The sequence below is a fragment of the Petaurus breviceps genome, unplaced genomic scaffold (assembly GCF_028583685.1).
Source record: "Petaurus breviceps papuanus isolate PSGF00001 unplaced genomic scaffold, PetGlider_PUasm1.0 90333, whole genome shotgun sequence".
NCBI lineage: Eukaryota > Metazoa > Chordata > Mammalia > Diprotodontia > Petauridae > Petaurus > Petaurus breviceps.
The window spans coordinates 1,189,490-1,216,130 of record NW_027187220.1 but is presented as its reverse complement, the minus strand read 5'-3'; the positions used below and the strand labels follow the sequence as shown (position 1 = coordinate 1,216,130).

General features: G+C 50.2%; 2 protein-coding genes across 4 annotated transcripts in view; one reads left to right on the top strand and one right to left on the bottom strand.

Annotated features, from left to right (window-relative positions):
• Window positions 1-26,641, bottom strand: part of TSR2 (TSR2 ribosome maturation factor) — a 223,090-nt gene that overhangs the window by 16,746 nt on the left and 179,703 nt on the right. The window lies entirely within an intron of this gene.
• WNK3 (WNK lysine deficient protein kinase 3) overlaps window positions 102-26,641 on the top strand; it is a 61,361-nt gene continuing 34,821 nt past the window's right edge. Inside the window, exons 1-8 of the mRNA XM_069108248.1 lie at window positions 102-233; window positions 8,058-8,711; window positions 14,180-14,352; window positions 16,085-16,305; window positions 16,751-16,908; window positions 17,708-17,796; window positions 23,712-23,931; window positions 24,777-25,041. Of these exons, the coding sequence (XP_068964349.1) occupies window positions 8,184-8,711; window positions 14,180-14,352; window positions 16,085-16,305; window positions 16,751-16,908; window positions 17,708-17,796; window positions 23,712-23,931; window positions 24,777-25,041 (1,654 nt within the window). The 5' untranslated portion in view covers window positions 102-233; window positions 8,058-8,183. The remainder of the gene's footprint in view (window positions 234-8,057; window positions 8,712-14,179; window positions 14,353-16,084; window positions 16,306-16,750; window positions 16,909-17,707; window positions 17,797-23,711; window positions 23,932-24,776; window positions 25,042-26,641) is intronic.

The window sequence follows — 26,641 nt, the reverse complement described above, 5'->3', positions numbered from 1 at the left end:
TCGTGCGGGCTGGTCCAAAGCTGCAGCCCAGGGTAGGGAAAAGGGGGGATGGGCGCGAGCGGGTGCGCGTGCGCGTTGAACGCCTGGCTTCTGTTACGTCGGTGGTCTTGCCCCGGAGTCGACGCATGCGCGCGCCTGATGGGCCTCAGCTCAAACCCTCCCAGACCTCGCAGACGGGGTCGGTCCTGGCGCTCGGGCCCTGTTGGCCTCCCCGGCGGGCGCTCGTCCGCTTGGTGCGTCTCCTTTCCCCCCTTCTCCCCCCTTCTCCCTTCCCCTTTCCTTGGGCGCAGGCGCGAGGCAACCGACGGGCGGGGGCGCCGGCGCACCGAGCGACGGGGGGGCGGAGCCCTCGCTCGTCCCTCCCTCCCGGCTCCCCCCTCTCCCCCCCACCCCCGCTGGCGGCCGTGCTCCAGCCTCGTGGCCTCCCCCTGGCGGCCGGCCCTTCGGCTGGGAGGCGCGCAGCCGGCGACGGAGCGAGCGGCGGGGCTGGTGGGAGGCCGGTGGCCCGGAGAGCGGACGAGCGGGGGCGGGCGATTCCCGCGGCGAGGCCCGGAGGTGCCGGGAGCGGCCCAACCGGTGCGAACCTCTTCCCCCTCCCCCCGGCCGCCGGGTCTGCCTTCGACGCCCCCAGCCGGGGCCAGGGGCCGGGGCCGAGCCGAGGGCGGCGCGGAGGAGGAGGCGGGGGCGGGGGGAGGGGAGCCCAGGCCGCGCCCCCCGCCCCCTTCCCCGCCTGGCCGGCCCCCCACCCTCACCCCGGGGCTGCAGGTGAGGGAACGCGCGGGGGGGGGCAGGGAGAAGTCGGGGACCCCCCCATCCCCCATCGTCTCATCCCACCATCCTCCGAGCTGGCTGTGGATTGGGGGGGGGGCGGCCCGTGAAGACTGTGGGACCAGAGCCTCCCGGCGGGCGTAGGATGCTGGGAGGGGGGCAGCGCCCGAGGGCCCTGGGACCGGCAGCCGGCACCCCCGCCCACTGCAGGAGCCTGGGGATCCCCCGGCACGTGGCCCGAGCGAGCGGGAAGGGGGAGGGGGACAAAGCCCTAGGCCGGCGGGGGCGGGGGAGACCCTCGCGCTCTCACTGAGACTGGGGAGTCGGCACCAGCGCGAGGGGGGGGGGGGGGGGGGGAAGCCCTTTGTGTCTGGGCTGATCGCTCGCTCACCTCCTGCTCCCTCCTCTCCCCTTCCCCATCCTCTCCATCTTCTTCCCCATCCCCCTCCTCCCTGCTAAAATTAGCTGCTTTTCTGGAGTCCGCTCTTGGTCCTGGGAGCCAGCACCAGTGTATATACAGCGGGCTACTTGGCTGATCTTCCCGCCCTGGGCATCTGCTGGCATGGGACCGACCTGCTTTTCCATTTGGTTTGTGTACAGCTTGATTTTTTTTTCAGAGACCACTTTTGCAAAGCCCCCAGCCTGCTCGGTCCCCTTCCTTATCCCCTTCCTCTCCTCCTGAAGGCTTTCTCTTCTTCAGACTTCACTAGAGAAGGGGATCTGACTAGGTCTGTCCTTAATGGACTCAGGACTTGGGATTCTGGCTTCTAAGGTACACAGGTTGGATTTCTACCTGAACGGTAGGAAGATCTTTGATTTGGGATTTTTGGTTGCTTAGCTACTGCCAGAGATGGGAAGCAGAAAATATGGGAGACCAACTAGTCAACCCTCTGCTGATCCTGGCTCTGCTCAGTTAGCTAAAGCTGAACTCACCTAACAGGGCAGTCCCAGAAGAAAGCCTGAACTCTTTAAACTCAACAAAAGCCCAGATTTGGAGAGTCCGGAGGGAGGGACTTCAGCAAACACTGAACCCTCCCTGCTGTGTCTGAAAGGCTAGGGAGGCCCAAGGGGCTCTGGGATTTTGTGTCCCTGAGTTGATTGGGCATCTCTGCAGTGAGGGCCCTATTCATACAGCCAAAGTATGCCAGAGGAGCTTGGGCTCCCCAGCTCACCTGGCTGGCAAGCCAGCTGTACCACTTCTTACCACGATTTGGGCTTCCCCACCAAGGAAGAACTTGCAAAGCCGGGTAGTGGGAACCTGGGAGCCATTATTGGTACTCAGGTGACCATGTTGATAGACTTCAGCAAATATGACCTTCCTTCCATTTACATAGCACACATTTTCCTAGTCTCTTAGCACCTGGGCAGAGGAATGGATAACAACTGAGGTGACCCAGCTCCACGCCCTCAGTCAAGTGTCTGAGCCATATTCCCTCAGAAACTGCTTCCATACCTGTTGTCCTTGATGGTGACGATGGAGACAAGGAGTTTCTGACTCTTCCAGGACCCCATTTGGGGTTTTCTCAGCAGAGACACTAGAGGGGTTTGCCATTTCCTTTTCCAGCTCATTTTGCACATGAGGAACTGAGGCAAACAGGGTTAAGGGACTTGCCCAGGGTCACACAGCTAGCAAGTGTCTGAGGTCAGATTCAAACTCAGGGAAAGGAGTGTTCATGGCTTCAGGCCTGGCACTCCACTGCACCACCCAGCTGCCTCTAAACCACTGAGGTCGTACTCCAGCTGAAATTGATTTCTCCCCAGTCCTCTGGCAAGAGCTCCACCATCCCAACATAAGCCTTTCTTTTCCCAAAGTGGATGGCTTTGTCCTTGACCCAACTTGTAACTCATTTCAAAAGTCACTGGTGCTGCAAAACTCTACCTGAGAGCCAGAAATAGCAGAAATAAAGACAGGCTGCATTGACTCATTCAACTCATGGCTTGGTGGACATATAAGTTAGTCAGAGGGTCAACTGAGGCTCCCATCAGCACCCGACTTTCTTCCTTGGGCTGAGCAGAGCCTGAATTGGCCCTGGCGTAAAGCCAGCTGGAGCTTGAAGAGTAGCCCTTCCCCATCAGTGGCCCTGCGGGGATTGTTTGATGAATGGAGTCTGATGGTCCCTTGGATTGCTTTGGTGGCAAGTATATTATGGAATTTGAGCACTGCAAATGTAAGGGCAGAGAAAATTAAACCTGTGAAATGGGAAAGAAAACTAAGAAAGAAAATAGGGTGGCTAGGTGGTGCAGTGAATAGAGCACCGGCACTGGAGTCAGGAAGACCCGAGTTCAAATCTGGATTCATACACTTAACACAAAAACTAGCTGTGTGACCTTGGGCAAGTCACTTAACCGCAATTGCCCTACCTCCCCCCTCCAAAAAGCAAAAAAGAAAACTAAGAGTTCTCCTAACAGCATGGCTGCTGTCAGTGCTTTCTTGGGAGCCTTGGTCTCCCATGTGGGTGCCAGAGGAAATTCCCAAGAAGCTTTCTTCCAGACTGGCCTTTTGGTCAAGGAGAGGGTAGGGAACATGAATGCAAAGTACTTTTTGTAAAAGCCCACTCCATTATCTGTCTGAAGTGTTAGGGGGGGAGGCCGGGCATGGCATGTAATGAAAAGTTCTCTTGGAATTTCCATAAAGTTGTTTATCTGAGTAATCACACAGGTTGGAATGTTTGTTTGAAATTGGAAAATATAGATTGTTTCTGTGACTATCTTATGGCTGTTTTGGAAATGGATCTTGGCTATAGCTCCCACAGCCCTGAACTGAAAGGGGTGTGGCTCTGTGTATCTGTTGTATGTGTGTGTGGGGGGGGTGGTGTGGGTGTTAGCCTCTGAGACTTAAGTTCAAGACCTAGGCCAAATATTTGGGATGTCCCCTTCAGTGCCTTGTGGCAAGCCTACCAGTGGCTTTGTGCCTTGTTGACCATATATGTTTTCAACTTTGGCACAGTAGAAATTTCACTTCTGTTACTTGGAAGAAATTATGACTTATAGCAGACTTTATTGATGTGGGGAGCCCCTGTGACACTACTTAGTAATATGCCCTGAGTTTAAAGGAACCCATAAAAAACCATCTAGGCTGTTTGGCCTTTTTCTAGTGAAGGAAGTAGAAGCCTAAGTTAGATTAGGATTTAAGGAGCAGAGAGCCAGGCCTTGAGCTTAGATCCTGTAGCTACCTCTGGCATTTGTTTCCAGCTGGCATTGGTTTCCCTGGGCTGCATTGGCCCTCTTGTGCTTGGGGCTGTTTTATCTTCTTATTTGGAGTCTTCTCAGGCTGTACTCTAAACAGTTAGGCCTCAGTAGTTCCCAGGCAGAACCCTCTCTGGTGCTAGATGCTACCATTCTTGCCCAAGGCCAGGGATACCCAGAGGAGAGCAGCTTGGTCAGCTCCCAAATGCTTCTGAGCTTGATGGCAGGTCAGACATACGGTCCCTGCTCTTTGTCCTCACCCAGCACTCTTTGTAAGTAGCATCAATATTCACTCGTCTTGTGTGACCTCTTGGCATTTATTTTTTGGCAAATTAACTCCACAAGTATTTTTGGAGAATCTTTGATTTGGAAGGGTGTATATGTGGTGAGTGTGCACATGTGAGCGTGTCTGTGTGTGGTGAGTGTGTCTGTGTGGTGAGCGTGTATGGTGAGTGTGCACACTTGGATTAGATGGTCTCAGAAATCCAGTATCTCCTTCAGGTGTGTCTGCAGCAGAGGGCCAAGTCTGGAGCCGGTGCGGTCAGGGACAAGCTGGGCTCAAGATATGCCGCACATAACTGGTGAGGTAACCAGGAGCTGAAGGGATTAACTGGCACAGCTTCAGAGGTGGAATGGGAGAATAGCAGCTCCATATCTCCCAGGCCTGTACAAAGAGAGAACTTGGCTAGTGACCCCAGAACAGGGGTAGGGATGCAACCACTTGTGTTACAAACTTACTCTCTCATTTGTTTTTGGCCTGGATTGTTTTCTGGGTCAGGGGTACTCAACAGAAAAGAATGGTTTCCCAAATCAGTTTTAAAACAGTTAAGAAGTTCACAGCATGGTCAAGGTGAGTTGGCCAAGGCCTTGAGAGTCTATAGTGAGTGAGTGGATGCCTGGGAAAACTGGTCTGGCTGTTCCATTCTGGGCTATGTGAATTGTATCTTTGCATAACTAGCTTTGCTTGAAAGAGTGAGTTCATCCAATTTTTGACCCTGTTAGTGAGGCCAAACAGAAGGCAGGCAGGCAGGCTGTGTGACTGAAGCCTGGGCTGTCCGAGGGCCAAGGCATTAGGGTGGGTGGAGGAAGACCGAGTTCTTGGGCATGGTGAGAGATTGCTCAGATGCCACCTCACACATTGGGGATAGTGATGTGGGACAGTCTCCTTCAGAAAAGACTCAGTGTTCTTCCACTCCTTTTGGCTTTTATAGGGAGAAGTCCTTAAGTGTATCTGTGACATAAAGCTCTACTCCTGCCTTTAGTGAAGGCCTGCTTGGCTTAGTGAAAAGGCTTGTTTGTTTTGTAAGATCCCTTTCTAGTAGAGAGCATAGCTCTGTATCAGAGCATCATTTCCTCTCTTCCTGTCATCAGGAGGGTCTGTGACATGCCCTAGGCTTCTGCTGTTTAGGAAGCACTAACACTCTGTCTGGTTCAGGCCTTCCATTAAGCACTGGGAATATAGAGAAAGGCAGAGACCAGTGCCTGCCCACGAAGGGCCCACAGTCCAACATAAGGGAAGCAGCGCTGGTAAGAGCTCTGCATCACACGAGACTGGGTTTCTGGCTTCAGAAAGTTAGGGGCGTCCATTGATTTAGGGCTTGGGGTCCAGGAACTCTCTCTGTTTTTGTTTTTCAAAAAAGTAGCAGGATCTCAGTGTTTCAGTAGAATTGGTTTCCCGTGCGGTCGTGTGTCTTTTATTTTATACATAGAAAACCATTGTCCTGGGAAGGACTCTGCCCATAGACATCTTCCCAGGGCCCTCCCCCAACTTGGTGCTATGACCATGTTGGAATTGGCCCAGACCCTTGACAAAGGAAGCACCAGGCATCAGGGCTTCACAATGATTTTATCTTTTGCTGTTTCTTGACATGTTTTGACACAAGATGCTTCCCCCCAGATACCCAAATGACCCCCCTCCAAAGAACACTCACCCAGTCTTGCAGCAGTGGTATTCAGCTCTTTTGGAGAGAGTATCCTGGGTGCCTAACTGGGACATGGGGCTTCTCTACCGAGCTGTGAGGGCCCAGGGCAAGCCAGCCAGACTGGACAGCCAGACTCCTTTGCTTTGGGACCAGCCTTAGCTAAATTCTCCAGGGTGTCTTCCTTTGTGGCCTTTTCCAGCCCTGGCAACTCTGGAAGACTGGCTGTTTAGGCAGAGGGGTCAGACCCACAACTCCTGAGGCTTATGTCTTCCCTCCTGAGTGCAGATGAAGCCCATTAATATGGGACTGGAAAAGACAGCAGCCCCTGCAATCCTTCTTTAAGGTTTCTATTTGAGTTTGACACCTCTGAGCCAAGTTGGGGAGTACTTGTGGTCTGTCTGCCCAGTGCAGAATCCTAGCTGGGGATCAAGGCTTCTTTTGCTAACCTGTTCCTAGAAAGGACATTAGGCTTGGAGATGGGAGACCTGGTTTAATCCCTGCTCTGATAATTCCTACCAGGTGCAAGTTGAGTGGCCTCCCTGGCCTTCCTCAGTTTCCTCCCCTGTAAAGTGAGGATGTTGGGCTTAGCTTGGAGATTATGCTGTCATCTGGGAACCCTAGTCTGGGGGTGGGGAGGTTCAATGTCCATGTGAACTCATCTCTAAGTATGGCATGAGAATGCAGGAGGGTGTTTTGCCAACTGTGGGGAAGGGTTTCTAGAGCAGCAGCTGGGGCCAATTCCAGGAGTGCCAGCAGGAGACAGGAAGGAGGACATTTGGGGGCACTCGTTTGGGAGAGCTCTTTCTCAAGCATTTCTGTCCCTGCTCAGAACCCTGGCTTCCCCCAAGCCTCCCTCCTGAGAGGGCTGCCTGGCATGCCTAGTATTACATCAGACAGTGCGAAGCTGATGATGCCGGTGATGATGCCATGGAGCAGGGCTCCTGAGGGGTGCCAGACCCTGGGCCCCAGCACCACTCCAAGGCTGGCCCTGAGGGCCTGCTGCTGCTGTTCTAGACTCCTTGGCCTCACTCCAGCCCTCTTATGACGAGCATTTAGGACAAGGTTTGCTTAGCCATTCTCCACTCTGGCCACTGGCACCAAGCCTGATACTTGGGTTGGAGGAGTTAGTCATCTCAGAGCAAGTGGGAGACTGAGGGCCATCACATGTGAGCAAGTGCTGTTGGAATATGTATTTATGCTGTTCAGAGGGCTTCCTTGCTTCCATACATAACTGTGATCTCTTTTGGACAACTGCCATCAGTGACCAACCTGAAGATGAGGGTCAGAAAGGGGCTTGGGATACTCCCCACCTATGTGACTTTCCCTCTGGTGAGCACCAGGCTTATGACTTTGAAAATATCATTGTTGTACCCTGGTGTTGGCCAAGTGTCTGCTCTCAGGCTGGTAGGCCCTGGAGTGGTTAGGGGCTAGGGTGGCAGCACCCTGCTACTTCAGTCTCATCTCCCAGGTGCTCAGAGAGGACGGCTCAGTCTGTGATATGCCTGGTTCAGCATCTTCTCTGCTAGACTTTGAGTTGGTCCTCCCAGTTTATTGGCCATGAAGTAGGTGATGTTTGACCTGAAAAGTTCCCTCACTTGGCACAAAGGCTCCTCCAGTCCAAGGGAACTTTGACTAATTAGGGGGAATGACCAGCTTTTGGATTTGTTTCTGCTATTTGACCTAAGGGTCGGGTGGATCTCTGGCTTCTTCTCATAATATATTTATTTTATTAGAGTAAATTCTTGACAATCTTTCCAGGATGGGCCTTACTTTTTTTTCTTTTATTCAGGAAAAAAAGAATGTGCACACATGACATTCTTTTGTCTTGCTAAAAATATTCCAATCCTCGACTTTGCTTTGAATCTTACTAGAGCGGAGCTTGAAAGCTAGCTGGGAGATTGGGGAGCTTTCAGCCAGCCCTTCCCAGACGTGGCCCTTCCCAGATGCGCCTTCTATTTCTCTGGGCTTGTTTACAGTTGGAAGCTGGAATGGAATGAGATCTGGGGCCTGGGGAGCAGGACTTCGAGAAGGGCCTAATACAGGAAGAATCACTGTCAAGATATGAATGACGAAAGAATCAAGGCTTTATTTTCTTTTTCAAAAGGAAAGGAAATAAGATTTTCTTTCTTAATGGTGATTTCCTTTCTGAGATGATTTTTTAAAATGTCCTCTTTTCTTCAGGTTACTATGGGAATTCCATATAACAGCACGAAAGGACAAACATTCCCGTGATGGTGATGCTTGAGATGTGACTGGCCTGAGGAGTAGAGCGTGAACAGTTCTTGTGGCAACTTTAATCTCACTACAATGGCTACAGATTCGGGTGAGCCAACGAGCACCGAAGATTCCGAGAAACCTGATGGGGTCTCTTTGGAAAACAGAGTTCTTCCAGTGGCTGCCGCATTGACAATGGAGATTAGAGTGAAGGAAAATGCCAGGACTTTCTCTGCTTCTGGGGAAACCACGGAGAGAACCAGGGTCTTCAGGAAGAGCATGGAGATGATGGACAGTGAACCAGGCTCCAACTCTTCCCCTAAAGAAGAGAGCGCCCCAGGCGCCCAAAGAACAGCTCAACGTGTAGCGAATGGGCTGGGAGGGGGACAGGAGTGGAAGCATGACCAGGGCTTAAAGCCCAACCCTGAAGCCCCCAAAGACTGTTGCAAGGAGAAGAGTGATAAGGAGATGGAGGAAGAAGCAGAGATGAAGGCGGTAGCGACTTCCCCCAGCGGCCGCTTCCTGAAATTTGACATTGAGCTGGGTCGAGGAGCCTTCAAAACAGTGTTTAAAGGGTTAGACACAGAGACTTGGGTGGAGGTCGCCTGGTGTGAGCTGCAGGTCAGTGTGCCCTCAATGACCTCCCGTGGTGGGGAAATGAGCCCTGTGTCCAGAGTGCGGCTCTGGTGGCTTCTTGCTCACTTGCCATGTCTCTGTCTCTGTCTCTCTCTCTCCTCCCTCTCTGTCTCCTCTTTCTGTCTCTCTGTCTGTGTCTCGTGTCTCTATCCCTGCCTCCCTCTCTCTCCTTTCCTCACTCTCTCACATCTTTGCACATCCTTTGGTTTCAGTTTAAAAAACAGCCACATGCTTCTCAGCCACTGCAGTCTGCAGCCCTCATTTGTAGAAGGCAGAACCTGCCCAGGTCCTTTGCTGTTTGGCCTTGCATCCTCTGACTGAGTTGCTGCTTTGTTCTGTCTAGCTCAGGCTTTGTGGCTAGATCTGAGCACCTAGGGGACGTCTAGAATAGGGTCTCTCTGGCCTTGGCAAAGCTTCCCTTCATACCAAAGTCCACCCAGCACTTGGCAGCTGATTCCCTCTGGCTGCATAGGGCTACCTAGTGCTTTGGACTTAATCATTAAGAAACAGAGCCCTTGGGATTATAAGAGACAGTGTGATGCTGAAGGTGTGCAGGCAGCTTTAGGTGAAGCCCAGAAGCTGTGGGGAGGCTCCAGCACCTGCTGTGCTCAGCACAGCTGTTAGGGCCTGGTGGGAGAGGCCAGAGGCTCAAGAGGCTGGGGCTGGAGAGGCTGGGGGCTGGACACTCAGCTGCTTTGGCTTGGGAAGATTGGGCACAGGATTGGTTTCCTTTGTCATTTTTCCATCCTGTATATTTATGACCTTGAAAAGGAACTTAGAGCTGCCCTGTTCTAGGCCAACCCCTTCATTTTCTGCAGGAGGAAGATGACAAATTCAGGTTGCCCAACTCCCATGGGCATATGGGGTCCCTTTTTTTCTTCATTAAAAAAATTAATTTCTAGGCTTTTTTAGATTTTATATCATCTTCATTTTCAATTCTGTCGCCATCCCTCGTAACAAAGACAATTCAGCCATCAGTTAGCAGGGTATGTAGCATTCCACAGCCATAGGACCCCACCTCTGCCAAGATGGGAGCCAGGCATCATTTGGGCCCTTTCCTGGAAAGAATTGGTCCTGGCCCCTGGGACTGGCCCCAGTTTTGTATGGTTCTTCTTCCTGGCTTTTGTTGGCAATGACCTAAGCAGAGCACACAGCTAACATAGTCACTGAGGTCTTTTGGCTCTGGTTAGGGCAGGAGGCAGCGGCACATGCTTATTAGTGTTGAGTTAGTTTAAGAAGCATCAAAAGTGAGGAGGGTTCCCTTTCTTCTCCACACCTAGTGTTCTCCAGGGCACATGGTGGGGCGCATGAGGTCCAGCGTACATGGTGGGACCAGATGTTCAAGGCAGCATGGAGGCTTTGTTGGCAGCAACCTGCTGGTTATCAGCAACCCTTAGGCCTCCGAGCCCTACCCACTGTGGTGGGGCATGGACTATAACCAGACATTGATCTGCCACCTACTATGTTCTAGGCATGAAGCACTTTTTAAAATACCATCTCATTTGATATTCACAGCAAATCTGTTTTGCAGAAAAGGAAACTGAGGCAGAGAGGTGAGGTGACTTGCTCAGGGTCACGTGGCTAGTGAGTATCTAAGGGCCTTCCCACTCACCCTGAGGCCTGGTGATCCCTCCTGCAGAGCGGTGCCCTCTGCTTGTAAGTAGCGTGGGGCTGTGTTTCAATTCAGGAAATGGAGTGAAGGCTCCAGTTCTGAGCTGCTCAGAAGAGTGTTGACTAAATGGGATTTAAAGGAGGCCTGTGGAGTCTACAGGAGAAGGCCCTGGGCCCATGAGATGGGGGGCCTCAATTCTAGAAGCTGGAAGGAAAGAGAATGCTAAGAATATTGGCCCAGTTTAAGAGACAGAGAGGAAAGAGAGACAGGAGAGACCAGAGAAGAGAGAAAGACAGAGAAGGAGAAAAGCAGGAGAGGAGAAGAGAAGGGAAGAGAGGAAGAGACAGAAGGGAGAGAGGAGAGAAGCAAAATAGAGAGACAGCGAAGGAGGGGGAGAGAGGCCAGGAGATAAGGAGAAAGAAGAGAGACATACAGGGGTAAAGAGAAAGTGAAAGATAGAGGAGAGAGGCAGAGAGAGAAGGCTTGGGCGGATGTGGCTGCACATAGGTAGCTGAGTGTCTCTAGAAGGGGGCTTGGGCAGATTCCCCCCTCAGTGCACACATCCTCATTGGCTCCTGTTAATGTCCCAGCTTCTGGGCAGGAGAAGTGTAGGATCAGGATTCTTACCTCAAGGAGATCCTGAATAATGCCATGACCCCAGGTGACCAAATGCTCTGGGCGGTGCAGAGGATGGAGCACTGGACCTGGAGGCAGGAAGACTTGAGTTCAAACCTAGCCTCAGACACTTCCTAGCTGTGTGACCCTGGGCAAGTCACTTCACCTTGTTTGCCTCAGTTTCCTCATCTGTAAAATGAGCTGTTGAAGGAAACGGCAAGCCACTCCAGTATCTTTGCCAAGAAAACCCCCAGTGGGGTCACAGAAAGTTGGACAGGACTGAGCAGCACCAACGTGAGGTAAGCCTAGCTGGTAAGGCACTCAATGTTTTCTTAAGTGTTTGAGGGTGCTGGGACAAGGCTAGCACCTACAAAACATTTTTGGACCCTGTTTTGAAATTGCCTTGAGAGACCTCATTGGCCAACCTTCATCCATTGGGTGGCCCTCGGCTTCTTTTTGATAGCAGGGGCAAATGGCACCAGGCGGGTCAGAAGGCGCTCTCTCCCAATTTTTCACAAAGGCTGAACCAGCTTGAGAAGCCAAGGAGCGGCTTAAAGGCCAAACTGGCCAGTGTTTTTCTGAGACCCAACATGGGTTAGGAAGAAGTCCTGTGCTCTGCTCTCAGGGTCTCTGGGATCAAGCATGGGCAGGTCAGGCTGGTCTCCCCAGCCTGCACGTCTGGGCCAGGCAGCCTCTGCTTCTCTCTCTAGAAGGCTCTGGAGCCGTGCCCCAAGCTCACCATCATTTCTCCTTTGCCTAGTAGAGTTGGAGAATCATTGTCTTCCAGACAAGGAATTAAATGGATATGGCCAAACTGGGTCTCCGGCATAATCACTTTCCCAGAAAGCCTTTTGTTTTCAGCATTTCCCACTGACCATGAGTCTCCAAGAAAGTGGAACTACAGTGACTTAGCAAACTGAGAACATTGGGCCCTTCCCAGTGTTTAGCGCTTTCCTAACTGGGGCCACGGGCCAGACCAGGCTCTTCTTTCTTGACTTTTCTCTTCATGTTCCTGCATGCTTAGGGGGTTGCCACAGTACTGTTGGATGCTGCCATGTGTTCAGTGTGTCCCTGGCCTGCAGACATCTGGTACTGGCTGCTCAGATGCTCATGGAATGCAGTTACAGAATTGAATTCCACATTCTTGTTCTTAGATATTTCGGTATTGATTTTCATTTTTAAAAAATCTTTATGGACACACATGGGGCAGTGCGGCCTCGCAGTCAGGAAACTTGGCTTTAACCCTTGCTCCCCCCCCTACCCCGACCCTGACACCTGTTAGTGATTTGATCAGGGGCTTAGTGTACCCTGAAGGTTTGGGTGCCACATTCCTCCCCCACCCCATACTAGAATGGGCTCGTTCAACCTTCTCCCGGCCCTTCCCCCTGGTAAGTGTGCCTGCCCAAGGCCCAGCACTGGTGGGTCTTGTTCCTTGGCACACATTTCTGTGTGCTTCAAAGTTGTTGTACCTCAGTGCAGGTCTTGGCAGAGAGACCTGGGGCTCCATTACTCCATGGGAGTGTTTCCCAGATCTTAGCTTTTGCCTTCTGCCTTCCTGATCCCCAGGATTCATTCACACAGAAAATGAGGCACGCTACATTCCCAGGACCACAGCACTGCTCAAAAGAGAGCCCTGGGTGCTCCCAGGAATGAGCAACTGTGCCCTTCCATTGCTGAGAGAGACTCGGCCCTCCCCTTCTTGGCCCCAGAGAACAACTGTCCATTTCTAGACAGCTGTGTCCAAGGAGCCAGAACCTGGGACATCAGGCAGGCAGACAGGCACTAAACATTGATTAAGCACCTACTGTGTGTCAGCTACAGAGCAAGGGGACAGCAAAAGAAATAAAAAATCCTTAAGGACCTCAAGGACCTTAGAGTCTAATGAAGGAGACCATGAGCAAACTCTCTAGCAGATGGACAGAAGGAAGGCCCTGGGATGGAGGCTTTGTTCAGAAGGCCAAATTGAGGAGGGAGAGCTTTCCAGGCTCCTCTGTTAGTGTGGTGACTTGGAGCAGTAGGGCCAGGAGCAAAGGTTTGGAGGCATTCAGCTTTCAAAGTGTTGGCCAGATTAGGCAGAAGGCAACTCCTATTTGTCCATCTACTCTGCAAGTCTGGCCACATGTGTTCTGAGGGCTTGCTAGTGGAGTGTCTCCTTGCTAGACTTGGCTGCTTCTGCTCTTCACATGGCCCCATGGCGGGCTCCCAACTCGAAACCAGAATCAGAAGCTCCTCTGGGTTCATGGCTTTGTCCCCCCTCCCTTTTAGTGGCCCATCGCCAGATGGCCTGCCAGCATGAGTGTTAGCCTTTGGCATTGTCATTTCGGCATGTCGGCAGTAAGGAAGTGGGCCTTCCACTCTCAGCTTCTGCTTCCTAGAATTAGTGGGGTTTTCTAAGACAAATGTTCCAGTGAATCATCCCCCTAATTATCTGCCAATGGGGAGGAGGAAATTTGATCAGTGTACTTGCAGAGAAGCTTGTATGGGAACACCAGTTGTCTTGTCAGCCTTGGACCCAGCTCCTGCCTGCCCTAATTGCCAGGTGCACATTTAGGTCTGTGAATTTCCCAGCTCACACAGGTAGTCAGTGGGACACCTGAGAGTTGCCCCCAAGTCCCGACTGCAGAATTGGTGACACTCTCACCTTTTCTCTGTGGATTTGACCAGCTGTCCCCTTTTGCTTCCTTTCTTGTGCATCTCTCTCGTGGGTGTGTCTGGTTTTTGCTGGTGGTCTAATAGAGCATGAGAGGGTTACGATTCCAGTCTTTTTTGCCATCCAGTTTCAGTATTAAGAGATTTGGGGACATTGTGGTTCCAGGTGACCTGACTGAAGAAGCAGGGGTTGTTGAAAAGTCTTGTCAGCAGTTACACGGATTCTGAGGAAGAATCACTCTTTTGTCTGCTTTGACTGGTGAATGAATGAATGAATGAAAGAAATAGTGTTGATGCGTCACCTACTATGCACAGAGCCCTGTGCTAAGTGCTGGGGATAGAAACAGAAAGTGGAGCTGGGCCCTGCTGTCCAGGAGCTCCCATGGAAATGGAGGGAGATGGCCCAGTGGCAGGCAGGTCATAGCCCTTCTTCTTTAGGCTCGTGTCCACTGAGAACTGGGGCAGCTTTAAGGGGAGCTTTCTGATCCCACTAAGCTCCTCTGATGTCTAAGAACTTGTTTGTGTGGGAAATTATTTTTCTTCTCACTTTGATTCTGAAATGCCGTCTGCATTTCAGGACCGGAAACTGAGCAAAGCTGAGCAGCAGAGATTCAAAGAAGAAGCTGAAATGCTGAAGGGCCTCCAGCACCCCAATATCGTACGATTCTATGATTCTTGGGAATCCACAGTGAAAGGGAAAAAGTGCATCGTTTTAGTGACTGAGCTCATGACGTCAGGCACTCTAAAGACGTAAGTTAACTTGACTTTGGGCTAGAGTGTGTAGTTGTGAATGGGTGTGTGTGTGTGTATGTGTGTGTGTGTGTGGTGGGGGGAGTGAATGTACTTGTGGGCTGTGTGTATAGGGGTGAATATGGCTGTGAGTTTGTGATATGAGGGTGTGAATGTGTGTGTGGTGTGTGGGTGTTGTTAATCGAGAGTTCTCTGTTCCATGGCGCCGACCCCCCCTTGCCTCTCCATGAACATTTTGAGCAATTTGAATATAGATACTCCTAAAATTTACTTCCTTAAGACTGTGGACTTTGAGCACATTCCAGATTGGCTTGAAAATAAAGTTCATTCAGGTCATTTGAAACAACATTTTGATGATAAACTATGTAGGAATTTGTTTTCTTCCTTTAGAACAACTTAGAGGTGGCTGGTGATTCAGTGCAGAGAAGGCATCTGGAGTCAGGAAGTCCTGAGAGCAAATCTGCCCTTGGCCACTTGTAGCAGCAAGCACCCTGGTATACCCAGAATGGCTGCTAGCACAGATTCTTTTGATCTGCTTTTCTAAAGGAAAGCAACTCAAAAAGGGGTTAACAGTCTTAGTTTAATCAAACATATATCATTTACCCAGTTTAGGGGAAAAAGTCAGCACCCTGAACTTCAGAGAAAATACAAACAGAGGTTACAAGTAGACAAAAAATATAGACAGAAAATAACACAGTTCAGCAGACAAGGCTTCTAGCTGTCTGACCATCACATACATACAGTTGGTCACCAGAGAGAGAAGAACCAGCATCTGGATTTTCAAGGCCAGGGGGCTCCACAGCTGCTCAGTGTCTCATCTGACCAAATCACATGACTCTTCCCAAAGTGAGCCCCAAAGCCAAACCTCACCTCAGAGTATATATACCCTTCTCCAGGGTCAGAGAGCATCACAATCCTTGTGCTCCACTACCTGATTACAAAGTAACAAGGTGTAGGTGTTCCTGAAAGACAAGCCTCCCACCACAGGCTCCAGGTAACCATATTCAGCCTGTTAGGGGGCTGAGTATTCTCAAATCAGGAAAGGTCTGCAAATTCAACTTAGGTTTGTTAAGGGGTGGGGAAGATCTTCAAATTCCCATTACACCACTTCTTAGATGTGTGATCCTGAACAGGTCACCTCACTGTTGTCTGCCTCATCTTCCTAAACCTGTAAAATGGGGATCAGAATAGCACCTCCCTCCCAGGGTTGTTGTGAGGATCTAATGAGGTTGTGTTTGTAAAGACTCAGCTGCTTGAGAAATACTCCTTTCCCTTTTCCCCTTTCCCTCCCCCGCCCTTTTCCTTTCAAACTTCTTGTTAGGCCTTGTTTTTATAGAAATCATTTCAGGAAATCATGGTGTTTCAGAAGGGGGTCAAGTGTAAGCCCAGTGTCTTTTAACAGACAAACAGCAGATGGCTTAGAGGGTCAGTGTTTTTCCCAAGGTCACCCAGCTAACTCCCTTGGCCTTGATCTGAAAAGAAGGTGTTTCTGCTGGTCTGGGGTGACCTGGCTAGATTGTTCCCTGAGCTGAGATAAGGCTCTTTGTTTGCATCTCAGCAGCCCTGAGGCAAAGGAAGGGAAATATCCACCACCCCACTGCCTGTAGGCACCTTCACCCTTCAGCGGTGCTGGAAGCCAGAAACCAGGCATATGGAAGAACCTGGGAAGGAATATGGGGAAGGTACTTATTCTTTGGCCCCCAAGGAGGAGACTTCATGTTTCTCTGTGTAGGTACTTGAAAAGATTTAAAGTCATGAAGCCGAAGGTGTTAAGAAGCTGGTGCCGGCAGATTTTAAAGGGTCTACAGTTCTTGCACACAAGGACACCACCCATCATCCACCGAGACTTGAAGTGTGACAACATTTTCATCACTGGCCCAACTGGTTCAGTGAAGATTGGGGACCTGGGCCTAGCCACCTTAATGCGCACATCATTCGCCAAGAGTGTGATTGGTAATATCTGGGGTTTTCTGGCTTGGGCCAAGGGTGGGGTTCCTTGTCAAGTAATAAGAGTCTAGGGCTAGGTTATAGAGAGGTGACTTTTCAAGAGACCTAGCAATTGATTTCTCTTCTCTAAGAGTGCTTCAGCTATCTTTCTGTCTTTTACTGTACACTCTTAAGAAGGGCAACAGAAGATGAGGGAGAGGGTTTGCTAGTTTGCTAACCAAGACACTGAGATAACATAGAATAAGCAGAAGCCACCAGTGGCCAAGTGTTGGCCAGTAAACAGCTCTGTTCACCATTTGCTAGGGAGAGGCATCATTACCTGTGGTGAGCGAGCAGTGAATGTAGACACGTGTAGCATCCAGAGTCACTTTTGGGGAGTGGAAGCAGGAGGCCCTGTCATGCACTCTGCAGGGGCAGCTTTTCCTCCTTTCAGGCCACTTTCTGTTTGTAGGAACTCCCGAGTTTATGGCTCCAGAAATGTACGAAGAGCACTATGACGAATGTGTGGACGTCTACGCCTTTGGCATGTGTATGCTGGAGATGGCGACTTCCGAATATCCGTACTCCGAGTGCCAGAATGCTGCTCAGATCTACCGCAAAGTGACCAGTGTAAGTCTGATCTGGGACATATTAGCCATTGGCAGGTCTGCTCAGTGAAGCCAGACATCACCCCAAGCCTGTTTTTGCATTGACTGGCTAGAGAGTATTTCTGTTTCTCTCTGTCTGTCTGTTTCTGTTTTTCTCTTGCTCTTTCTCCCTCCCTCCCTCCCTCTCTCTCTCTGTTTCTCTCTCTCTCCATCTGTCTCTGTCTCTCTGTCTCCCTCTCTCTCTGTCTCTGTCTGTCTCAGCTTTCTGTGTAGATGGCTGGGAGGCTGCACATGATGGTACTAACCTAGGTTAGTGTTGTTTGGATGAAGCAGCATGGCTCCATTAGAGATCACATAGGTGATGAAGAGCTTCCCTTAGACTGAGGCAGGCTTGGGACTCACCTCATTTCTCAGGCCCCCTTCGGAGAGCTTAGGCTTGCTATGCCCCAAGCCCCCTTTCATGGTCCCTGAAAGGATTGGAATTCCTTGAATCTGCCTGCCCACCTGCCTGCCATGTACCAGGTGCTCTGGAAGCCCTTGACAAAGTGGGCTCCTTTGGTGTGTGTAACACCATCTTGTTGTCCCTGAGACTGGTGTAGTAGAGTTGGCTGAGTTGACTACAGGACGCTTCGTTGTCAGGGGCTTGTACCAGTCATTTACCTGGCCAGCAAAGCTTTCATTGTTAGGGAGGTGAGAAGCCAGGGCTGCTTGCAGCTTTGGCAGCTGAGAAGGCCCCCTCCACCCTCCAGAGGTGTCACATGGTGCCTTTTGCCTTGTTTTGGCCCCAGTTCTCCAACGGTCGGTCTCCGTTTTTTTCTTAGGGAATCAAACCAGCTAGTTTCAACAAGGTGACTGATCCGGAAGTGAAGGAGATCATTGAAGGGTGTATCCGCCAGAACAAACGGGAAAGGTGAGTGTGGGCAGTGTGCCCGGCGGGACAGCAGGAGGTGTCACCTTCCTCACTTCACATGTGTCCTCAGACACTTCTGAGCTGGGGGACCTTGGGTAAGCCACTAGACTTCTGCCTCTGTTTCCTCAACTGTAAAAAGGAGAATCATAATCAGATCTACCTCCCAGGGTTGCTGTGAGGGTCTAATGAGAAGTTTGTAAGGTGCTAAATGCAATATAGATGGAAGTTAGTATCTGACAGAGTATAATAAGACATTCTCTAGCATAAGGGTATGAGGTGGCCAAATGGATAGAGTGCCAGGCCTAGATTCAGGAAGACCTGACATCAAATCAGACCTCAGACACTTCTGAGCTGGGTGACCCTGGGCAAGTCACTTCACCCTCTTGGCCTCAGTTTCCTCATCTGTAAAATGACCTGGAGAAGGAAATGGCAAACCCTTCCAGGATCTTTGCTGAGAAAACCCCAAATGGGGTCTGAACAGCAACAATAAATGTGCCAGGCAACCAGCAACAAAGAGAGGCAAAAAATAGCCCCTGCCCTCCAGGGGAGACAAGCAGTGAAGAAATCCATACAAAGTAAGCAGAGGGAAGGCCCTGGGTTGAGTGGGCAAGGCTTCTTGGAGAAGTTGGGACTGGAGCTGGGACTTAAAGGAAGGGGCAGGGTCAGAGGTGGAGCTGAGGAAGGAGAGCATTCCAGGCCCAGGGATGGCTCTTGTAGGTTAAATAACCAGAAGGCCACTGGCACTGAGTGGAGAGAAGTAGAAGAAATCTGGAAAGGGAGGAGGGGCTAGGTTATAGAGGGCTTTGAATGCCACACCCAGCACTTTGTAGGGAGCCCCTGGAGTTTATCCTGGAATGGGGGTGGAGGGGTCAGATCCGCACTTTGGTGACTAAGTGGAGGATGGAGTCACATGGGGAGAGAACCCTGCCCAGCAGCTACTGCTGTGGTCTAGGTGTGAGATGATGGGGGCCATGTCATAGGAGACAAGGGGGTGCATATGAATCAGACAGGCCTTGGCACCACCTTGGATATGGAGGATGAAAGCCAGTGGAGCCCAGGATGAGACCCTGAGGGCCTGGGAGGATGGTGGTAACTGGACAGTCAGTGAGAAGGCAGGAGGGCTAGAGTCGGGAGGATGTGTCTACTGACCTTCCAGTGGGAGGTGTCTGAGAGGCACCTCATTGACCTTGAGCCATGGCTGCCTTCCCATGTCACCTCCTGGCAGATAGTGGGCTCTTGCATGCTTAGAATACTAGCTGTGCAAACTGCTTGTACCAGATGAGACACGTACAATCACTTTGGTGGGGAACAGACAGATGGAGTTTTTCTTCCTAAACTCTCCCCTTGCTATTAAAAGAAATGGATCTCCTTTTCTTTGGACATACTAGAAGTCCTGTCAGATCCCCAAACAAAACCCCCTGCAAGGCCCTTGACCGACAGACTGAAACAATGGGTCTTCGTTCATTCTCAGGGCCGTCTTTACCTTGTGGTCCTCCTGCCTTTGGCCCACCTTGGCTCCACTGACAGGAGACGTGGTTTGTTACAAATCAAGCATCAGAGGTCCTTGTGATGGGGAAAGTGTTGTGTGGGCATGGTTTTAAACAATGAATCTGTAGTGATTTCTTTTTCAGTCCCCCACATTTCTCTTCCACTCTCAGAGAACTGTCCCGTGGGCACCTCTACCAGATCTCTGGATGCATGTGCGGGTGCGTGAGTGGGTGTGTGGGTGCATGGTGGGCACAGCTTTGGAAAACGTGACTTTTGATTCCAACGTTGGCAGACACCAAGAAACATGTCCATCTCTCTATACAGCCAAAGAAGATGCGTGTGCCCAGCTTTTGTATCGTTTCCCCACTGGGCTCACTTTCTCCCCCCACTGACCTGCTTTCCACTCTCTTGTTTGCAATCATTTTCAGACACATTTTTCTTGTAGCCTTAGTTCTGGACTGCCTTCTTCCCCAAAGGAGCCCTTCTGTCTAACAAATGAGTAGTCATGCAAAATAAATGGGCCTAAGCCAGGTCTAAGTGTGGCCAGAGTCGAGGCAGGAAACTTGGGGAGCCGGTAGCCTGGGGCCACACTTCCAGCACTGTGCCTCTCTAGCTTTTGTGTGTCCTCGGCAGCTTCCTTCGACCCCATTGGCAGCTTCCTTCGACCCCATTGTCCCCTCTCTCCCAGCTTCCCTTCCATTCGCCATCACTCCCTTCTCTTTGTTGCTGCTGATCTCAAATCTTGCTCCCCTTTCACACTAGGCTTGGTTTGCAAACTTCACTCACTTGCCTTCTTGCTGTTGAATCTTGGTGGCAATAGCCTTCCCTGGTTTCAGGCATCTGTTCTTTGTGCTATCTGTCAAGCCAGCTTCAGTGAGTGTAAGTGAATGAATGAATGCATAGTCACATAGCTGAGGGTTAGACTAAGGCTTATGACAGTGTTCTTAGGAAAAGCCCTTTGCCCAGTAGCATTTTCTCGACGCTCTCTTCAGTGGAGTATTTGGGCCCCGGTCTCTTACCAAAGAACAACACGGGGGTATTTCAAAGTGTTCTTACTTAGAACATCAGTGTGAAACACTGGCCTTGCCCTACCTGGACCTTCTAACAGGTTTGCTTTTCTCCTCATCTGAATTAGTCTAGTCAAGCTTTCCCTAGTCTGCTGGTAAGTGCATGTGGAGACTGTCACAAGCCAGCAGAGAGACCCACCCAATTCTGCCACTTCTTACATGTGAGATCTTGGCAAGTTGTCCTTCTGGAGCCTCAGTTTCTTCTTTAGTCAAATGGGGAAGTTTCTTGAGATGACATCTGAGGTCCCTTATAGCTTCAAATGTTTGATCCTTGTTTATAGTAAAGTCCTAGAAGGAAGAGAGATTGAAGCTGTTAAAACAAACAAAAAAAGCTAGCTATTATTGGCAGCCATTGATCCAAAGCCCAAAGCTTTGTATTTCTCCCTAAAGAGGTAGTTAAAGACTAATCTGTTGGAAGGGCCGAGAGTCTTCATCTGTCTGACAGCCTAAATGTGATCTCCAGGAGGCAGAAAGGCCAAGGGTCTCTAGGCAGAGCCAAGCTCACCTTCCTTGACAGAAGTATGTGGGCTCCAGGGCTGGCCGCAGGAGCAGAACTTGAAGATGGGAGTGGGGGCTGCAGTGAACATTGGCTCTGCCTCCTCCCTGTCACCCCAACCCAGCAGGAAATGTTTCTGCATACAGCGTAGAACAAGGAAACAATGGTTAGATACAAAAATACAGATCTCTTTCATGTAAAACTTGGGTCCTTTTTAAAAAGCATGTAATAGATTCAGCACGTTCTTTTCAGAGCTTTCAACTAGGTGGCGCCATTGTGGAGAATGTGTTGGGGGAAGGAAGACAATCCAGTCTCATACACTGTGTGACCTTGGCTGAGTCTCTTTACTGCTACCTGTCTCAGTTTCCTCAATTGTAAAATGGTGATAATAATAGCACCTGTCTCCCAAAGGTTTTTGTGAGGATTGAATGAGTCAGTCTTTGTAAAGCACTTCTCCTCCTCTTTCTCCATCTTCATCATCATCATCATCATCATCAGTGTTTCCTTCTGACTTCTTTTTGGTGCATTTTCAGAAATGTTTCATTGACCTTTTTTGGGACAACCTTATTGCAAGCTCCCCTTCCCCCCCAATAAGAAAAACAGAACAATCCAATTCTTTTTACAAATTAAAACCAATGTTCACCTCTGCCATATCCACCAATGTCTGCCTCGTTCCTCAAACTTGAGTCTTCCAAGATATCTTATTCCTGGGGCGGCCAGGTAGCACAGCGAGTAAGAGCACCGCCCCAGTGTCGGGATGACCTGGGGGATCGAATCTGGGCTCAGACACTTAGCACCCACCCAGAAACACCTGGCCCTGTAACCTTGAGCAAGTTACTTAACCTTGATTGCTTAAAAAAAAAGCTCTCTTCTTCATCGCCACTGCCATCCTCATCACTAACATTAATCTTCGGGCCTGATGTTGTGCCCAAGGGCTTTAACAGGAAGATCTCTTTTGGTGTCTTGCTCACGACAGCCCTGGCTTGGAGGTGCCATTCTTCTCATCCCCACAGTACAGCTGAGGAAATAGAAGCAGGCATACTTGGAGTGACTGCCTGAGGTCACATAGCTAGGAGCCATCTGAAGTCTTCCTGATTGCTGTTTCAGCACCTGTAACCATTGGGCAACTATGTGGAATGTATTCTATACTTTTTGATATTAGGGGCTCTCTGGAATGAGTTGATGAGTTTGAAAAGACTTTCAAAATGGTTTTCCTTTACAGTCAGTATTTTTAAGTACCTACTATGTGCCAGGTGCTGGGAATCCAAAGACCAAAAGGCAACATTTAGGGTTAGGGCTGTAGCCTTCTAGGTCTTTGAGTGCAGGCTTCTGACTGGGTCCAAGTTTTACAGAACCAATCCTTCATTAAGGGGATTTGTTCTGTGAAGGCTGGATTCTAAGGGCCGCACTTGAGGACTTAGAGGGCCACATGTGGCCTTGAGGCTACAAGATCCCCAGTCCTGCCCTAGAAGATTCCACTCTGTTAAGAGAGTGGCCTGTACATGTCCGAATTGGTCCAGAAGGTAGTGTAATGTAATGCCAAGGAAAGGCAACTTCCCAAGGTTCAGAATACCAGCATAGCTGCTCTCCATTTTATTCAGTGACCAACCAAGAACAGAGAAGATTAAAACATGACATCATTCAAAATACAGCATTTACTAAGTGTGATTAAATAATCTCCAAGTACTACCCCACCCCAGGATCTTCCAATCATTCAATCAATTACAAAGTCCCTGTTCTAAATACTACTCCACCCCTAGGCTATACCTTAATTAAGTCCACCACAAAACCCCTCTTCTCAAATGGAGATTAGTTTCCAAACATAGGTAAAGTACCTTCATTTGTCAATCACAGAGCACAATAAGGTCAAAAGTTCCCCACCCCTGGATCACAATTGAATCTACCCCAGAGTTACATCAAGTTTAAACACAGCACTTAATACCCAAATGGAGGTCTTTTCTTCATCTTGACAAGAGGCAAGTTCTCAGCAATCTTAGTTCCTGGGGAGACAAGGCTTAGCAAGGCCATAAGATACATTGCCAGTCCCTTCATGAATTTATCCTCTGTCTGTAGAACAGTCCTAGAACCCCTGAACACATTAGCAAAGCCCTCTCCCAGGATTTCTGTAAACATACAACAAGAAAATCCTTCTTCAGGGCTTCTGAACCAACAGAAAGGCTCCCAGACCCCTGCAACAACAGCACTGTCCTTCACCAGTGGACAGTATTCATTCTGTCTGCAGGACAGTCTCCAGACCCCTGCAACAACAGCACTGTCCCTCACCAGTGGACAGTATTCACTCTCTGTCTGCAGGACAGTCTCAGGGCTTCTTAGCGAACAGCCAGGTTCCAGGACTTCTTCAACAAAAGGACTGTCTTTCACCAGTGGACAAATCTGGCAAAACAACATCAAAACAGACAGACAAAGTACCAGCAAAACAGCCATGTCTCCTCAGTCCTTGGCAGCTCAGGGGGCAGGTCTCAAAAGTCCAGGGCAATTCAAAGCAGCCACCAGCAATTCTCTTAGTCTCTCTCTCTCCACGAGGTGCTGCTTCCAAAAAGATCTTCCACCTCTCTCTAGTGTCTCTCCAAATCTACATCACCAGCTCCTCCCAGTTCAGGACTTTCTTTTCACATCAACAAGCCCATCCCACAGGTGGGATTAACAAACTCTGGGTTTTAACACAATCAATTTGAAAACCAAGCCAATACAGGGGAATCTTTAATTGCCATTACTATCACAGGTAGCAAGATGGAACTGGTCGGAATATTTGAGTGCACCAGGTCAGGGAGCTATTCCCAGCCCATCTTGTCTGGTTTCCTTCCACCAGACATGGCTAACTGAACTCCTGGCTTCTTTGTTAGGTTATCCATCAAGGACCTCTTAACCCAAGCATTTTTTGCTGAAGACACAGGGCTGAGAGTGGAGTCGGCCGAGGATGATGACGGTTTCAATTCTTCCTTGGCACTAAGACTCTGGGTTGAAGACCCTAAGAAACTGAAGGGCAAGCACAAGGACAATGAGGCTCTGGAATTCAGCTTTAATTTAGAAACAGATATTCCTGAAGAAGTGGCCTATGAGATGGTAAGTGTGTACTCTCCCCAAGCCCGGGCTTGGGCCTCCTAGTTCTATGGGCCTCCTGGCCTCTTCTCAGCAGTTTCTTTATGTAGATGCCACCAGGGGGTGCTTGAGGCTCTCCTTGAATTCCTGTTGGGGTGGGGGGGTCCAAGGGGGCTCCACTTGGGCCAAACAGCTGTTTCTCCTGCTCCATACCTTTTTCTGCCCTGTCTGGCATTAGAATGTCTTTTATAACACTTCTCTCAAGTGTTCCCCACTGTCTCATCATGGTTCTCATGGGCTGTACTAGTAGAATTGGAAGTTTCCAGTCCAGGCCCTGTGATGGACCATTGGAGTGGGCCAGGGCTGGGGAAGTTGCGACCTGGAGGCCACATGTGGCTCCATAGGTCCTCAAGTGTGGCCGAGTCCAAACTTCCCAGAAGAAATCCCCTTCATAAAACTTGGATTCGATTAAAAGGCTGAGGATCTAGAAGGCCATGTGTGGTTCCCCATCCTTGTGGGCCATCTGAGTACCTGCCAAGCTCAGAAGGTTGTCCATTCAGTTGGTGGCAATTGATAAGCTAGCTTATGGTGAGAAAGGAAAGTCCACTTTGGGGGGTTATTTATCTTTTAATATTATCATACCCTGAGGGAATGTGACCAAGCTTTTCTCCTTCATCCTTAAGGCCACTTTGTCAGTGTGGAAGGGCCCTCCGAGGTCACCAAGGAGGCAGCCGCATAGCTAAGCTCCCAGGAGCCACCTGCAAATGGAATCCCATAATCCAGCCTAGAACTGACCACAGTCATTTCCACGTGAAGAAAATTCTTGTCTGGGATATGACTTGGCCTGGCCCCCGGCTTGTGTTTTTTAGGTAAAGTCTGGCTTCTTCCATGAGAGCGATTCCAAAGCAGTTGCTAAGTCCATTCGAGACCGGGTCACTTTGATCAAGAAGACAAGGGAGAGGAAGCAGGTTGGCTTGTTGGGGGAAGAGCGCCGGGCTTCCCAGCACAAACAGCAAAGCCCTGCTCAGCTGGCCGGGCCGGAGTGTGAAGAGACTGAGGTGGATCAGCATGTACGCCAACAGCTCCTCCACCAGCAGCAGGCCCAGCCACTTCACTGTCCTGCCCCAGTCCTTGGTATCTGTCCCATCTGCCCCTCTGTGGGGTGGGGTGGGGTGGGGTGGGGTGGGGAGGAGGCGGCGGTCCACTCTCTTCCCTGGGAAACTCACCTTGTTTTAAGTTGTCTTTTAGGTCCAAGCAAGGGCCACTCCCTGGTGGTTCATCCAGAATGGCACTTTGGAGCCCCTGGAAGCTTTTCAAGTATTGTTTTCTGTTTATCGTGGCACATGATCACTTCACCGCCAGGTGTTGGACTGAGAGGCCCTGCTTCACACAGTCATGAAGCATTATAGGCCTGGCACTGGGGAGGCCTTGTCTCAGTCAGAAAAGTAGGCTTCAGTTCTCGCCACTTCCAACCACTAGTCGTGTGATTTTGGCCAGATCACCTCCCCTGTATCTTGGGCCCCCTGCCTCTTGTTGAATTCTTCCTTGTAATGAAAACAGATGGAGAAGAGGAAAAGACAAACTCCTTTTTCTTCTCTCTCATTGTCTCTGTGCCTCAGCAGTGGTATCAGCAGCAAGAGAGCAGAATGCCCCAGCCCCCCATGGCTTGGGGAAGGTCACAGGGCTGGGTTAGGGTTTGAACTAGAAATGCAAACTAGTCCAACACCCCCCTGATTTGACAATGGAGGGAAACAGGCATCAAGAGGGGAAAGGACGAAATCCAATTAATTCCCACTGGTTAGAAGTGGCAGGGGGGACCTTTGATTGCACTGTTCCTCTTCCATGTTTAGAGAAGACCACAGCTGTGTCTGTGGACAAAGAGGGCAAAGTGTTCAAGTGGCTGCTCTCTTGCTCTCAGACTTCCCTAGCCTTCCCACCTTTGGGCACACTCGGGCTTTGTCAAGCCCATGGTGGCTTTGGAGCATTGCTTCACATCCCGAGCTGAAGTGGCCTTTGTAGGGATGAGAGCAGACTGGGGATGGCCATCTCCTAGATCCCCAGGCAAGGCCAGTGACGGAATGTTTCTAAAGCTACGTGGCTCTGTCCACCGCCAGGGGGAAAAAACTGCAAAATTGGCCTAACCCTGCCTCACCATGAAGGGCTCCTATAGGGTCACTTGGAGAGGGTTTATAGGAAATTTTTCTCAGCCTGTGTGCTGTAGGAGATTGCTGATTTCTTCTCCACAGACACCAGCCAGCTTCTTTTTCCCTGCTGAGTTTCTTTTCTTCCCCTTTCCCTTCCCCTTCTCCTTCCTCTTCTGCTCCTCATGTCCTCTTTCCTTCTGCCTCCCTCCCCTACCCTGCACCCCCAGTATAGTGAGCTATGGGAGCCACTCGAAAGGTCAGAGGTCAAACGGGTGATTTCTCTTCTCTGGGCCCTATTTTTGAGAGGAAGACAGTGAGGCTGAGAGGCGTGTTGACAGAGCGAGACATCCCCAATTGGATTCAGACCCAAGTTTTTCTTGGTTCCAAGTCCGGTGTCTCAGTTTCCTATTCTGTCAATCAAGGGAATTAGAAAAGACAGCCTCTGAGATGTATGACAGCCAGGAGGAGAGGTGACACTGCCATTTAAGCAGATGGCTGAGCCCCAATTCCAGGAAGAGAAGTATCTGGGTTAGTCCCCCCCGCTTTTACACATGAGGAAACTGAGACTCCCAATGTAAGCAACTTGTTCA